General features: G+C 44.4%; 1 protein-coding gene across 1 annotated transcript in view; it reads right to left on the reverse strand.

Moving 5' to 3' along the window:
- TRABD2B (TraB domain containing 2B) overlaps window positions 1-17,001 on the reverse strand; it is a 357,793-nt gene that overhangs the window by 53,341 nt on the left and 287,451 nt on the right. Inside the window, exon 5 of the mRNA XM_068163840.1 lies at window positions 9,277-9,367. Coding sequence (XP_068019941.1) covers window positions 9,277-9,367 — 91 coding nt within the window. The remainder of the gene's footprint in view (window positions 1-9,276; window positions 9,368-17,001) is intronic.

Consider the following 17,001-nt stretch of genomic DNA (forward strand, 5'->3'; position numbering starts at 1 on the left):
TCTATGGATTGCAACACAACCCTCAGCCCTCCTGCTGAAGGAAAAGAAGTCAGCTCTGAAGTGGAAAAGCTATCTGTCCTAACGTGTGAGGTCTCTTTGCTTGACAACGTTGATAGCGAAGGTAAGGGAAGTTGGCGCTGCAGAGTGACAGCAAACAGACCACAAACTTCCTTAGATAAACGACATCTTTCAAATCACACAGTACCACTTGATACCTTTGTGCCCCCTGAGCTCTTACAAAGTGCAGCTGCACTTCAGCCCAGATTGATATCACTTGGGACAGAGGCTATCAATCCACAGGGCGAGTGCAGGCTGAATACACAAACACAAACTCAGTCTTACCATTTCAGTGTAACTCTGGAGAGGGGATGGTGCAATTTTTCCCCAGGCTTAAATGAGTCCAGTGACACTGTCCAACTGAACATGAGGCCCAAGTCCTTCAACTAGGAGGGGATTTCATCTCACAAAATTGATTAGTCACCTAAAATGAGTCAGACACCTCCTGCAAGCAAGTTGAGCCATCTGTCTAGCACATCCAAGAGCAATCCTCTGGAAAAGCCACTGTTTTAACAGTGACTGCAGTAAGCATCCACACAACTGTGTGAACATATCCTCAGTTTTCCACCAACTCCCTTATGGTTCCTCACAACCAAAGACAGGAGAGAATCAGTAACAATCTCATATTAATGATGACCTCTAAAAGCTACTGGTACCAATGGAAGCCTTGTTCACATCAGTGCAGTTTGGATCAGCTTGATCTTTAGTAACTATAGACAAGAGTTGTGATCTTGTACTAACAACGTTGGGTGAAAGGATCTGCATTAGAGTTGGCAGGAAGCAGAGAGAGGATGAAAAATCAGCTCCTCCTGTGGAAGTAAGAACTCCAAAGTTTGGCTAGGAAATAAAGCAAGAACGAGCTCTGAACTTTTCAGGTCTCTAAGGCTCTGTAAGTTGACTATTAGATAGTTTATGGAGTATGAGACACAGATCTCTCAAAACTGATGGGATGCAGAGCAGCAAAAAAAAACCCAAAACCCTAAAAACTTTAGCACTGGCTTCAGGACAGCTCAGTGAGTGAGCTGCCCTTGAGCAGAAGGATGCAAGCTGAGGTTTCCCAGCGGCCCTGTGTGCAAGTTCTCAAGGAAGGGAATGATGCAGAATATGAAAAAAAAAATGTCATTTTTTTCCCCCCCAAAGAAAACAGAATTTTTGCCAAGGATAAAATCTGATTATAGAGAAAAGTGAATGTCCCACCGGGAGGACAAGCCAGGCACAAAATCATTGCAAGTTTTGTTCTGTATTCTTTCACCAACAGCATCTTGCCCTTCCCCAGGGAATGGGATGGAATGGAATGGAATGGAATGGAATGGAATGGAATGGAATTAACCAGGCTGGAAAAGACCTTTGAGATCATGGAGTCCAACCTATCACCCAACACCATCTAATCAACTAAACCATGGCACCAAGCACCCCATCAAGTCTCTTCCTGAACACCCCCAGTGATGGTGACTCCACCACCTCCCTGGGCAGCCCATTCCAATGGCCAATCTCTCTTTCTGGGAAGAATTTCTTCCTAACATCCAGCCCAAACCTCCACTGGTGCAGCTTGAGACTGTATCCTCTTGTTCTGGGCCTGGCTGTCTGGGAGAAGAGACCAACCCCCACCTGGCTACAACCTCCCTTCAGGTAGTTGTAGACAGCAAGAAGGTCTGCCCTGAGCCTCCTCTTCTCCAGGGTAAGCAACCCCAGCTCCCTCAGCCTCTCCTCTTAGGGCTTGTCCTCCAAACCCCTCTCCACTTTGTTGCCCTTCCCTGGACATGTTTCAGCAAGTCAACATCTTTCCTAAACTGAGGGGCCCAGAACTGGACACAGGACTCAAGGTGTAGCAAGTTGCTGAATTCCACTCTTTGTGAAGGTGTTCAGCATTTAAAGGTGACCTAAAGAACCTGCAGATGCACTGGCCCTAAGTCACGGGTTGCTCAGGAAGTGACAGAATCATTAAGATTAGAATAGACTAGACTAGACTAGAATAGACCACGTTGGAAGAGACCTTCAAAATCATCGCATCCAACCTATCATCCAACACCACCCAACCAACTAAACCATGCAACCAAGCACCCTGTCAAGTCTCCTCCTGAACACCTCCAGTGATGGTGACTCCACCACCTCCCCAGGCAGCCCATTCCAATGGGCAATCACTCTCTCTGTGTAAAACTTCCTCCTGACCTCCAGCCTTGAACCTCCCTGGGCGCAGCCTGAGACTGTGTCCTCTTGTTCTGGTGCTGGCTGCCTGGGAGAAGAGACCAACCTCTGCCTGTCTACAATCCCCCTTCAGGTAGTTGTAGACAGCAATAAGGTCACCCCTGAACCTGTAGGTTGACTTTGCTTCTCTACCACCTCTTGGTAGAGAATTTTCTTCAAGCTTTTCCCCTTGGAAGTTACACCAACTGGCTCAGACTTTGTGGCTGTAAGGTGGTTACAGACACAAAGACAATTAAATTGCAAAGGAGGATCTTTTTAAGGCACCTGGGAATCCCGTGAAAATATAATGTGCGTATTTTCATCAGCAAATATTTTAAGCATTAGGTAGTGATATTTTCCAACCTTAGATGAGGCAATAAATTTGCCAGTACATACAAATGAACCCTGTTTTAATCCCCACACACCTCTCACTCCACATTATGCTGTCAGAGAAAACACCCTGAATAATAGGTTTGCTTTTCTTCTGAGGGGAAGAAGCTAGGGAAGGGAGTGTGAGCTTCAAGCTCAGATCAAGCAAAACATCCTAAGATTTACAAGAGGACTATGAAGAATTGCAGCACCCCAATGGGGAGATTATTCCACTCACAGAAAAAAGGAAAAAGTGTGCATTTTTCTCTGTCTCAGAAGAGATGGGATCAAAAATGGGCTGACATCTCCTTAGTCCTTTCTTTCTCAATGATCACAGTTGTTTCCAGGGAAAGTGTCACAGCTCTCTTATTTATTTTTTTTTCCCACTTGTCTCTTTTCTAAACAAAATTTTACTTGAATTACTTCAACTTTAACATTGTCCCAATGATATCCTGAACATTAGCAGTTAAGCAGAATGGTGTAAGTCTGCCAGGCTTTTACCAGAAAGCTGAAGCTGCCTAGGCATTCACAGAATCACCAAGGTTGGACGAGACCTCAAAGATCATCAAGTCCAACCTCTCACCACAGACCTCATGACTAAACCATGGCACCAAGTGCCATGTCCAATCCCCTCTTAAACATTCCAAGGAATCTGACACCTACTGGGGGACTTTGGAGAGTTCTGATGACACCCATAAGTTTCTGGGATTTAATCCATTGAACTGGCACTTTTACCCATTTCAGGCCGTGGGGATTGTTATGTCAAACATTTTCCCCTCTCTCCCCTTGTGAAGTTTAGGGATCATGACATAATGAAATGCATAGACTGGGTGTGTTTTCATCCCATGGGGAAGATGAAAGCATTCATAGTAAAGACTTCCACCATAGAGTAGAGTAGAGTAGAGTAGAGTAGAGTAGAGTAGAGTAGAGTAGAGTAGAGTAGAGTAGAGTAGAGTAGAGTAGAGTAGAGTAGAGTAGAGTAGAGTAGAGTAGAGTAGAGTAGAGTAGAGTAGAGTAGAGTAGAGTAGAGTAGAGTAGAGTAGAGTAGAGTAGAGTAGAGTAGAGTAGAGTAGAGTAGAAATAACCAGCTTGGAAAAGACACTTGAGATCATTGAGTCCAACCTATCACCCAACACCATCTAATCAACTAAACCATGGCACCAAGCACCCCATCCAGTCTCTTCCTAAACACCTCCAGTGATGGTGACTCCACCACCTCCCTGGGCAGCACATTCCAATGGCCAATCTCTCTTTCTCTGAAGAACTTCTTCCTAACATCCAGCCTAAACCTCCCCTGGTGCAGCTTGATTCTGTGTCCTCTTGTTCTGCAACCATGAGACAATGCTGAGTAGGAGAGCTAGGGCCACACCTGTAGGATGCTATATGAAAAGGAGCAAGCTCTGCTTCAGAAAGAAAGGAAGGAATAAGCTGCTCCAGTAAAGACATGCTCTGACTGGGCCAGCAAGTTCAATCTTAAGGAGGAAGGGTAATTAATTTCTACAGCAGAGCTCAGAGAGTTTACAATTAACTCTCTGATGGGCAGAAATAAAATGTTGCCCTGAACTCTCCCTGTCTGAAAGAAGGCATCGTGGTGTATAATATCAGGAAGAGCAGCCTGATGGCAATGAGCACTGCTGCCTGTTTCTCTGACCCAGGGAACGGCGAGCAGTACGTCAGAGCTTGGCGCGTGGCACAAGGTCAGGGCCGATTCTGAGAACCCAGTAACAATAGAGTCATCGTGGACACAGGTGCTTCCGGGATTGATCATGCAATTTGGCTGTTTCCAATTAAATGTGAAGCAGCTGTGGCCCTTTATCTGCTCAAGGCACTGGAATCCATCTGAGGGGAAACTTTCTCCCATCTTCTCCTCTCTCCCCACCCCAAGCATGCAGCAGCTCTGCTTCTGAAGGACAGAGAAGAGCAGGGATGGCCAGTTGGCAGAAGCCCCACAAAAAAGTTGCCTGTCTTATCTCAGGGCAAAGCAATGAGATACTGATTGAGCCATTCATTTTCCAATGTCTCATTTGGGGACAAGAAGGACAGCCAGCAAAAGAATAAGCAGATATGAATGCTGTTGAAAGTTGTCATGCAAACAGATTCAGGACACTTTCCCTCAGGCAACAAAGTAAACAAATGACGCCAACTTGAGGAGAAGTTCTCGAGTGTTTATGGCATTGTTATGCATGCTGACTACCAACAGTTTCTTTTACAGAAAGAAAGAGAGCTGTAGAGAAGTCCTTTTCAATAGTTGGCTGGTGAGATCCTCGAAGAGGCTCAGGAAGGTCAACACAAGGCCAGCAGGTGACTAGGGGATTTGAGAAATCCAGTTGGTGAGAGCTCCCAAATAGCTCTGCACACATAAATGGACTTTACATGAACTTTTCTTCACCAGTTCATTGATTCTGGAGCTAACAAACCCCTCCATGTCTTGGCTGTCTCTTCCAGCCTGCCAAAGTCTCACTTTACTTTTCCCCAGTACCTTAAGAGAGGGAGAATTTGGCTCACATTTTTGTTTGTCACTAGACAATGGAATTGTGAGACTCTAGGTATTCATTTTGGTCAGCTTAAAGACCAATCGCTTCACAAACCACGTTTAGCATTACAGACAGAGGAAGCCAACAATCTTCTGCCTTTACCCAGCTTGTATGTAATCAAAAGCATAGACAGCTCTGGTCTTTCTCCTGTTTCCCTCTCCCCAAGGCTTTTCTGATACACAAGTAAGTACTAGCTGTTTACTAAAAAGGTATTTTCTTGTTCTTTCAGAAAATCAAATGGATGGCAGAGCTTAAATGTCATACCAGACCACCTCACCTGCTTATGGGACCACTGCTTCATCATTATTGAACAGCATAGATCAGATTACTAATAGTTTCAACACTATTACTATGACTCATAACAACATCATCACCACACTCTTCTAACAACAGAGATATTAAAGAAAAGGCAGCATTGGTAGTAAGCAGAAGGTGGCACTTTGCTCAATTTAGTTTCATCAAATACTAGGACTTCTGACTTAACCTGAGAAAGACTGTCCCTACAAGTTACCATCAAAAAATCATTGACATCCAGCCAAACCCACTCTCAGTTTCCACACAGTATACCTTCAAACGTTCCTGTGTGCCAGCTCAAATTGTTGCTCTTTGTCCTTCGGCACACAATCTGTCCACAGCAATCCCTTTTTATGAATTCTCTTGGCCAGAACATAAGCAATGCAGCTGCTTCAGGTTTTTTTCCAACCCTTGCATTTTTTCCATGTGCTGTCCACCCCCACCAATCCCTTACATTAGCCCAGCTGATGTTCCCTGAACGCTGGCCAATTTTCAACTTTCAGTGCCAGAATGCGCTGTAGTGGGCTTGAGTCCTTTATACAACTTACTTGGAAGTAAAGCAGCAATGTCTCTTTTGGGTTTCAGCAGAAATACTTCTTATTTCATGTATTGCTCCACAAGAATCAAGACAAAGCCACCTGCATCTCTGTCAGCCACAAACCAGCTTTCTGCTTTCAAGCAGCTCAAAATTTGTAGAGCTTCTAGTTGTTTTCTCTGTGCACATGTGTGGTTAGTACAGCTACTATCCTGAAGCAGCTCCTTCTCTGGGCCCTCTATGATGTTATCTAAGTTTAGGCTGGAGGTGAGGAGAAAGTTCTTCCCAGAAAGAGTAATTGGCCATTGGGATGTGCTGCCCAGGGAGGTGGTGGAGTCACCATCCCTGGAGATGTTCATAAAAGGATTGAATGTGGCACTTGAAGCCATGGTTTAGTTAGTTACAAGGTGTTGGGTGATAGGTTGGACTTGATGATCTCTGAGGTCTTTTCCAACATTATTGATTCTATGATTCTCTTTTCAAACATTATTTCATCTTTTAAAAAAGGAAACAGAGCAGAAGGAAGAAGGGTAAACAGAAATGCAAGGCTCCTTAAGACTCTCAGTTGCAGCAGCGTAGCCCAAACATCACAGCAACTAACTGGCTGTGCTTTCTGAATATGCCACCAACTTCTGTCGTAACCATGTTTGACTAGATTGTCCTTTGCACTTTGCCCAGCAACTATTATTGTGGCCTTCCAGTATCTGAAGGGGGCCTACAAGGAAGCTGTGGAGGGACTTTTGAGGTTGTGAGGTAATGATAGGACTAGGGGGAATGGAAAAAAACCTAGAAATAGGTAGATTGAGATTAGATGTTAGGAAGAAGTTCTTCACCGTGAGGGTGGTGAGACACTGGAACAGGTTGCCCAGGGAGGTGGTAGAAGCCTCATCCCTGGAGGTTTTGAAGGCCAGGCTGGATGTGGCTGCGAGCAACCTGATATAGTGTGAGGTGTCCCTGCCCATGGCATGGGGGTTGGAACTTGAGGTCCCTTCCAACCCTGACAGTCCTATGATTCTATAAAAATAATAAAATACAAGCTATTTGAAAACAAAGTGGTTTGCAGCAGCCTCCTCATTTCTAAGGGGGAGCCCCAAGTACTTCTGTCATCTCCAGCCCTAGCTGTAGGACAAAGAAAATACAGTCCCTGATGCAGGAAGGTCTAGGAGTCTCATTTTTTTCTAAAGGCAGCAAGCTGTTTCCTGTGAACACAATTCAGTTACCTTTATTTAACTTTCCCTAATCTTCTACTGTTTCTGCACCTCAAGTAATGCAATTTAGTAGCAACTCTGGATTTCTTTACCATGCCATTTATTTTTCCCTTTCTATATTCTCATCTAAGCCTGGCTGGTCTGCTTGCATCATCAGACCACAGGAGAACATACAGACCATCTACTTTTTACAGAGTACAACACTTCATGCTCTCTCTCTTCATGCTCTCTCTCAATTCAGTCAACTACTCATGCACAACAGTACACCCTTTAATAAAGCATTGTATGCTCAATGCTCAGATCAGACCAGGCTGAAATTAGGATACTAGTGCAGTGCTGTCAAGTGCATTTCCCCCAGGGACCATGAACAACAGATACTGCTGCCAAGGTAGGGAAATGCATATGCAGAGGTGCCCCATACTGCAAATAAGTCACTGCTCAGCAGTGGCTTCACCTCAAGTTTCCTGCCCCATTATGTTATTTCAAGCCTGTGATGATGTGTATAGATGTGTCCCCAGAACATAAGAACAGAGGCTGTCCTTGGACTTCTCTCACTCTACTGTATCTTCCTTTCTTCTCCAGGGCTTGCAAACAGATCATAAATTAATAGTTTCACAATTTCCAGTTGAAATACTTTTCATGGGAAGATGATACTTTCAACTTAAATGAAAATTGCTGAGGAAAGGTGTCTGCTTCCCAGAGAGGAGAGTTTCTTTGTCAGAGACCTTAGGAATGGTACGGCTTAGCTGTTTTGGTACGGATTGATTTTGTTTGTTTGTTTGTTTTCTGTTTTGATGCATTTTTAGACACAGATATTCCCGTGATTTTAGTTAAAAATTCCAGCTCCAGTCAGTTGCAGTATTTACTGTTCTGCCCTGTGCCACACTGGCCTTTCTGCCTCTGCCAAAGCACTTCTGAAACCTCCTCTGAACTAAATCTCCTCTTCCTTGTGTTTGATAGCTTTTTCCTCCTCACTTCCCCACTGTTATTTAAGACTGTGTTTTTACTGCTCAACATATTCCGAGAAGCACTGAGGATAAATGCTCTGTCAAAGACACTTAGGTACAGTTGAGCCATATTATATTCTACAGGAATCATTGTGGATGTTTCACAAACAAGTTCAGATCAGCCAGATTTCCCAGCTATATTAAGTATAGCTTTTTCAGACATGGTCTACTAGCCCTGCAACTAATCCTCCATATTGAAAATCACCTCATATTTGGACTATGTCATGTCTGCCCACTGGGGAGAGGAGCATGCTGCTAACACTTTCTCCTAATGAGGATAACAATCTTATGGAAGAGCAATCTTGGCCAATTTTTATCTGCAGAATGCAGGGGAAAGGCTAACTTTGCAAAGCTAGAAGGTCTCTTGCCATCCCTTCCAGTTTTATTGTCCAGGATATCTTTAGACAAAGACCTCGTTTAAATGGCCAACAAAAAGCCTAGGAAAGAGAGGAAGTCTGTTTTACCAACAAGGGACAGTTTTGTGTCATATTTTATCTTGCCTTGTAATCAATCCTTCTAGTATATTTGATCAAACAGATGGAGAAGCTCAGGGAATACTGAATCACTTTTTTACCTACCCACCAGGCTTTCCAAGGTGCATCTGCTACACTAAATCTGGTCTTTCAGGCAAACCTGAAATTCCACCTGAAGAAAAGCCACTTGACAGAGAGGACTGAAAAAAAGTGGTTGGTAGCAGCCTACTGCCCTGCAATAGAGAAGCAACTAAAATACCATGGAGAGAAAAAGACAAAACAGCTGTGGGGGAGAAGAAGCTGAATGAGATGCTTCTTGAAAACAGAAACAAACTGTGGCACTTCTAATCTGGTATAGTGAAGCAGCTGTGTTATGAATAATGTCCCCAAGTGGAAAAAAAACAACCCAGCCACTGGGGCTCGACGTGTTTCCAAAACTCACACAATGGATGCTACACAATGCACTTTTTGTCTGGAACTTGGGTGGGAAAGGGAGGCTCCTCTCGCCCTCGCCCACCTCCTATGCTAACGCAATAATCTCGCTTAGTCACAGAAAAAGGGTGAGAATAAAGAAGAGGAGAGAAAGTGATTAATAATCTGTGGGCAGCTGCTTACTTTCCAATTGGTTGTCCAGGAGGGGTGTGCTCCACTTCAAATCCTGCTTGTCTCAGTACATCAATCACAGTGTTGTTACCCAGGAAGTGACCTAAAAGACAGGTAGAAAACAGCACTGTCAATCAAACTCTTCCTCTCACTCACTTGAGTTTCTCCTGTTGGAACAACAGGTTTGAGAAGCAAGGTTACCAGAAGCTAGACCAGCTCCAAAATCAAGAAAAGCATGCTATGCATTCGATATCAGACTCAGCTATTCATAGAATCATAGAATCAATAAGGCTAGAAAAGACCTCAGAGATCATGTCCAACCTGTCACCCAACACCTCAGCACTAACTAAACCATGGCACTAAGTGCCACATCCAATCCCTCTTTGAACACCTCCAGGGATGGTGACTCCACCACCTCCCTGGGCAGCACATTCCAATGGCCAACAACTCTCTCTGTGAAGAACTTTCTCCTCACCTCCAGCCTAAACTTCCCCTGGCACAGCTTGAGACTGCGTCCTCTTGTTCTGGTGCTGGTTGCCTGGGAGAAGAGACCAACCCCCACCTGGCTACAATCTCCTTTCAGGTACTTCTAGTTCACCACATAGCCCACTACAGCTTTTGGCAATAGCACAAGGAAGAGACAGCATACAGCCCAGGATGGTCTTCCATCTTCTTTAGCCCTCCCTCCCTTCACATGGCCAAGGGACTGGGTGGATAAAAGAAAGCTTTGATGAATTGCTAGTCTCATCTTCCACTGTGGCCATTTCTATTACATGCATGGATATCTGAATGATCCTGCAGTGGCAGAAAGAATATTATGAGGGCTTTGACTCATTAATTGGAACAATATACAACCCCAGGTAGCCACCCTGCTCATCATTCTTCATGGACATCTGCTTATGAAGATCTGAAGTAGTGCACTGAAGCTGCTATACTGCACACTCAGTGCTTATCTACCTAAAATAGCAATGATTCAGGAATTTCTTCATCCAGCCACCTGCACAGAAGAGTTGGGAGGAGCTGTGATGGTAACCTTATCTCTCCCAAAAGATGAAGATTTAGTCCTGTAATTCAGGGCTCTTTGCTAGAAGTGTAAAGGTCGCATTCCTATTCACAGAAGTAACAAAGAGCCCAATAAGTATTGCAGCATGTATGGGCCTTGAAAGAGTTTACTTAAGGGAGTCCTATATACTTGAGATCTCAACCAAATCCCACTGCAGTCAATGGGAGCCCTCAAAGGGCTTTGGGTACAGACTCAATAAGGCAGTGTAATCCCTCCAAAGCTTTCAATTTATTGTCAGAGTCCAACACTGTTTCCAGGATATGTTAGATGTATAGAGTAAGGAGGCAAGAAGTCCACCCACAGGTTTATTAAAATCCATGTAGCCCAGTAGCCTGGCTCCAACTGCAGACCATGGCAAATGTTGAAGGTATTTAAAGATATATATGAATGACACTAAGAAAGGACAGAACAATGCTCCTCCACTACCTTCATTAGCTTTCAGCTCTGCATGGTTGAGTGACCCCCATTTTCACCCAGGTCATCACATCTCACTGCAAGCTCTGAATAGACCAATTCACCATCAGTGTGCTCAAACTTCTGCCTCTATGTGCTTTTTGCCCTGTGACATCTTGCAGCAGGGAGTTCTACCACGTGCTGCGTTGTGAAAACACGCTCCCCTGGTTTGCTGCTGCCTGGGGGAGTGTGTGCTTGCCTTGGGCACACTGCAAGTGTTTGCAGGAGGTGTTTGCAACTGCCTGGCTCCATAGCAGAGCTGAATGCACAGAAAAAACAAGGCAGGAAGGACATGCCCAGGTCTCTCTCTGCACTGTGTAAGGAGCTGATGCAGCCATCAGGAGTCACCCCTAGGACACTTCAGCCATGCTGCACGAAGTCACCATGAATTTGAAAGTAATTTAGTCCCTCATACTCACTAAGCCAGGGTCTCTCTGCTCACACTGCCAACAAGGGTGCTAATTCACATCAGTTGTGGGAATGATGTAGTCGCATGGCTTGTAGCGCAACTCGCGAGCTCTGCTGAGAGCTTCTGGCCAAAAGACATTTCTTTAAATGATTAAACCTACATTTGCAGAGCCCCAGTGTGTTCCAGCATTCCTCCACTTCCTTTTAAGAAAGCTCAGAATTTGATTTTCCCCTGACTGACTGACTTGTAACAAAAGCCAAAGGAGCAGAGAGCAGTCCCAAAAATGCGTTACACACCCTCGGAGAGTCAAGAAATAAGACATTTGTGAGTGATTCACTCCACTTGATCATATCCTGGGCTTTTTATGCAGTGGCCAAGGCAAACAAAGGTCCCCATTCTGTCACTGGCAAAGTGACACTGAGAAACCAAAGTCGAATGTGTCGGAGTCAGAGATGTTTCTCAGTCCACAGCAGAGTGCTCTGTTTTGGAGCCTTAAATGCCAAGAGATTTCTTAATGTAAACAATGTCCAAATCCAGCAAATCTTTGACATCATGACAGTACAAATGAGCACAGGTTTAACTGTTTAAACCTGGGGAGGAATAGTATGCAACAGCTCTGATTTCTCATGCAAAAAGCAGAAGGACCATCAAAAACGTCAGCTCATCAGCAAAGCCCATGAGTGCCTTCAAGTGACAGATGAAGACTAAAAGCTAATACCTCCTGGACTTCCCATTCCTGCCCTCAGGAGACTGTGATGAAAGCTGCTAGCTTGTTGGACTGCTGATCTGTTCTGGAGGTTGGCAGAAATATGTAAGCATGGTGAGATGTGTTTCCACAGGGGAAGTCACTCTGACATGTTCAGTGCTCTGCCATTCTCCTTTCCCTTGGGAGCTGTTTTCCAGCTCTATGCGAGTTTGTGTTGGATTTGGGCTGCAATTACAGGGAACAGAGGAGGTTCCTGCCATGACAAACCCTACCCACATGGGCAAAGAATGTTCCCAGGAGCTCTTCTGAGACCCAGGACTGAATTTCTCTATCACAAATCATCCTACACTCTGCTGCAAGCTCAAGACTTGTTCCTTTAGTTTTGCTTTTTCTAACATAAAGCTTTCATTTAATAAAACAAACAACAAAACACAACGAGCCAGAACACCTAACTCCAAGACCTTGAATAGATGAAAGGCTTTATTACAAACTGCAATGGAGACAGTTGCACTTTAGGTCCAAAGATTCAATGCACACTAAAATACTTCCAATGCCCCAGATCAACCAAAAGAAAAGGAATCAAAAACCAAACCAAAACAAATGCCCAAATAATTCTCCATTCCACATACATCAAAGAGAGCCCAAAGCTTTAACAGCTGCTAGGAAATGGCACAAGCAGGTATCTTCCAAGCTCTACCTTTAGACTCTGTTTGGAATAGAATGGACCAAGTTGGAACAGACCTTTGAGATCATCAAGTCCAACCTATGACCCAACACCATCTAATCAACTAAACCATGGCACCAAGCACCCCATCAAGTTTGCATTATCGCATGGATATCTGTGTAAGTCACGACCCATCTCACCATCAGCTTGGCTGTTGATGCATCCTTATGACTGCAAGATTTCTATACAAACCTGCTCTGATTTCTGCTTGTCTTAACTTCTCTTCTCAGACAGAATTCACATATTGCTGTTAGGTTTACATCTATCTTTTTATCTGAAGTCACATTAACACCTTTATGGCCAACTCATTATCTCATAATGCACACTACAAGCTCTAACTCAGTGATGGAAAACCTGATCAGCAGCCTTTCCACACTGCACTGATATCTTCCCAACAGTGGTCATAGAATCATAGAATCAATCAGGTTGGAAAAGACCTCAGAGATCATCAAGTCCAACCTACTACCCAATACCTAACACCTCATGACAACTAAAGCATGGCTCCAAGTGCCACATTCAAGCCTTTTTTGAACACCTCCAGGGACAGGGACTCCACCACCTCCCTGGGCAGCACATTCCAATGGCCAATTACTCTTTCTGGGAAGAACTTTCTCCTTACCTTGAGCCTCAACTTCCCCTGGTGCAGCTTGAGACTGTGTCCTCTTGTTCTGTTGCTGGTTGCCTGGGAGAAGAGACCAACCCCCACCTATTCACAACCTCCTTTTAGGTAGTTGTAGAGAGCCATAAGGTCTCCCCTGAGCCTCCTCTTCTCCAGGCTAAGCAACCCCAGCTCCCTCAGCCTCTCCTCACAGAGCTTGTGCTTGATACCCCATGGCAAGACACAAGGATCAGAAATAGGTGGAACAGAAAAGTTTGAGAAGAATGTGCCGAGAGGTTCAGTGAAGTGAAACATGAAAACACTCTGATGTCATTGCTGTGCTTCCAGGGTTAAATAATTCCTGGAAGAAATGTCTTGGCTTGCCTCCTTGCTAAGTCTATCACCATTCCCAGTTTTAAAATCCAGGAAAATTTTCAATATGTGAAATTTCTTACATAAAACAACTCTCCTTGGTCACATACAACTTGAGATAAGCATTCACTTGTTAGATACTGACAATGATGCAAGAACTTGGACAGCTTATAGCATGTAATGAAACCAAATTTAACCTGTGCATTATGCCTCCCTATGAGGAGAGGCTGAGGTTCCTTAGACTGGAGAAGAGAAGGTTCAGGGGAGACCTATTGCTGTCTACAACTACCTGAAGGGAGGTTGTAGCCAGGTGGGGGTTGGTCTCTTTTCCCAGGCAACCAGCACCAGAACAAGAGGACACAGTCTCAAGCTGCACCAGGGGAAGTTTAGGCTGGAGGTCAGGAGAAAGTTCTTCATAGAAAGAGAGATTTGCCATTGGAATGTGCTGCCCAGGGAGGTAGTGGAGTCACCATCACTGGAGGTGTTTAGGAGGAGACTGGATGGGGTGCTTAGTGCCATGGGTTAGTTGATTAGATGGTGTTGGATGATAGGTTGGACATGATGATCTCAAAGGTCTCTTCCAAGCTGGTCTGGTCTGGTCTATTCTATTCTATTCTATTCACAACTGAGCTCAGTATCAAAGCCTTGCCTCTGGCTTCCCATATGTTCAGAGTAATTTGCCAATCTGCTACAATATCAGTGGATTTTATGTTTATAGATGTAAATTAAAGAACTTCATATATATACCTTTACACACATGTGTGTATTTATAGATGCCTACTAAAAACCTTGTAATTTCTCTGCCTGGCCTGGAAATTTCCTTAAAGAACAAGGGAAAAAAAACAAGAAATTGCAACTATTGAAAAGTTAGTTCATCTAGAGACATATCAGACAGAAGAGAGAAACAGGAGAATGCTCTTGCTTCTCTGTTGCTATTCCCTCTCCAGTCTAAGCCTAAATAACTTATTCCTGGAGTATTAACCAAATTTACTTTGACAGCTGATGAAAACTGGATCCAAGAGGTCAGATCATCAACTGCCTCAGGAAATCCATGCAAATATGGGAAGAGGAGAGAAAGCAGACATAAAAGATTTTCTAGATAGGGACTTGAAGTGAAACTCTGTACCTGGGCATGGAGATAAGCAATACAGCCTCTCCTAAGAGTTTAAGATTTAAAAAAAGAGTAAAAAAACATGAAAATTGTGGATGCAGTCCTTCCACACTCTAAGGGTAAGGAGAGAGTCATGGGATTTGCTTGAGGACAAGACCCAGTGCTAAACACTGAGTCATTTCGTAGTTTGTACATGATGGCAATGTTGTAGCTAGTGAGACTCACTGCACTTGGTGGGGGTTTATTCATTAAACTTGATGAGGCCAAGATTATTCTCCTTTTCATTGAATCAATAAGGTTGGAAAAGACCTCAAAGATCATCAAGTCCAACCTGTCACCCAACACCTCATGACTACTAAACCATGGCACCAAGTGCTACGTCCAATCCCTTCTTGAACCCCTCCAGGGACAGTGACTCCACCACCTCCCTGGGCAGCCCATTCCAATGCCTAACAACTCCCTCAGTGAAGAACTTTCTCCTCACCTCAAGTCTAAACTTGCCCTGGCACAGCTCATGTCTTGATTCTCCAAGAGAGAGGATCTGGAGACACTGGAGGAGCACAATATGAGGAACACAATCTACAGCATGGTTTCTAACATTAACCAAACACCTTCCATCCCTGCTTTGCTTTTGTATTTTTAATTCAGAACTGTGCTTTGGACTACACAAAGCAGATGCATGTAAAGCATTTCCTTATCTCCCCAAGGTTTCATTTTTCACTAGAAGAAAGAAAGAATAAAGCACTTTGGGGTTGTTTTTTGTGACTGGAAGGTCAAAAATGCATGGTCTACTTAAAGCATGTGCATGGACACGCACACCCGCTGCTGAAAAAGAAGGCATTCTCTTCCTTTCTTAATGGAATATCCTGAGGCAGAGAGAAACACACTTCTCAGCCAACTCTGAGAGTAGCAGCCATGTATTTTCTAATTGACCACAGAAACTCTCCTCTAACGTTTCAGACATTCTGGTGACCCCCATCAAGAGCATACCTAGGCGTAAGAGACTGCATCCCCCAAACGTTAAACGAACTTGGGTGTTCCTACACAGAAAAATATAACCTCCTTTTGAAGCAGCAAAAAAAGAGTTTTTAAACAAATGTTATGTACTTTATCTAGGTCTAGAGATCTCCTACAAATTACTTTGTCTCTTCGTTTCACAATTCTTTGTTCCAGGGCTTAGAAGGATAAAGGGGTACAAAGGAGCAGGAGATAATTCCCTCACAAAGGACCTCCATTGCCAGAGCCTTTGAAGTTGTGCTAAAAAAGCCTTGCTAGCCCATTAGCTGACACACAGCAGAAACCTGAACTGTTTCCATGCACACTACAAGCAGAGCTATTTTCTGCACAATTAGTCATAAAAAGGGCCAATGTAAACTGTGTCGGGAGGTCTCAATTCTTTACATTCTCCACGCGGTGAATCAGACGTTATGTATAACGTTTTGTTGCCATTTAGACCTCGGGCTGCTCTGCAATCAGGAGGCAGCAGTCTCTCTATTCCTCCTTCTCTCTCAACACTGATTTCCAGGCCTCTTCACATCGCCAGGGTGTTTATGGTAGGTAGGCTTCACATGAATTAGCCTAGGCAAAAATGCAAATGCCAAAAGCTGCCTGTTCACAGCTGGGACAAACACTTTTTGCTTCCTTTGCTTGCTGCCTCCAAAAGTGTGCCTCCCTTTCTCCTATTCTGAGAATCCTATTCTGAGGCTAGGGTTGCTTAGCCTGGAGAAGAGGAGGCTCAGGGGAGACCTCATTGCTGTCTACGACTATGTGAAGGGAGGCTGTAGCCAGGTAGGGGTTGGTCTGTTCTCCCAGGCAACCAGCACCAGAACGAGAGGATACAGTCTCAAGTTGTGACAGGGGAGGTTTAGGCTGGATGTTAGGAAGAAGTTCTTCACAGAAAGAGTCATTAGCCATTGAATGGACTGCCCAGGGAGGTGGTGGAGTCACCATCCGTGAAGGTGTTTAGGAAGAGACTGGATGGGGCCCTTGGTGCCATGGTTTAGTTGATTAGATGGTGTTGGATGATAGGGTGGACTCGGTGATCTCAAAGGTCTCTTCCAACCTGGTCTGGTCTATCCTATCCTACAAAAGATGCTGTGAAAGACAAACTCATGGCTGAGTGAACTGGCATCCCACAGAAGCTGAGCAGCCTCAGAGATCACCCCTACTAGACCTGTGGATGGCACCTCAAGCGCCCTTGCCACAAAGACCGTTCGGTGCTCAGACAAAGCTGGGAACTCTACACCTAGCCTTTCAAAAACTCTGACACTCCAGGTTTCTGGTTTTTGTTCCACTGCAAAA

Source organism: Melanerpes formicivorus, unplaced genomic scaffold (genome assembly GCF_026170545.1).
Source record: "Melanerpes formicivorus ecotype bairdi unplaced genomic scaffold, bMelFor1.0.p_v2 SCAF_75, whole genome shotgun sequence".
NCBI classification, from domain to species: Eukaryota; Metazoa; Chordata; class Aves; order Piciformes; family Picidae; genus Melanerpes; species Melanerpes formicivorus.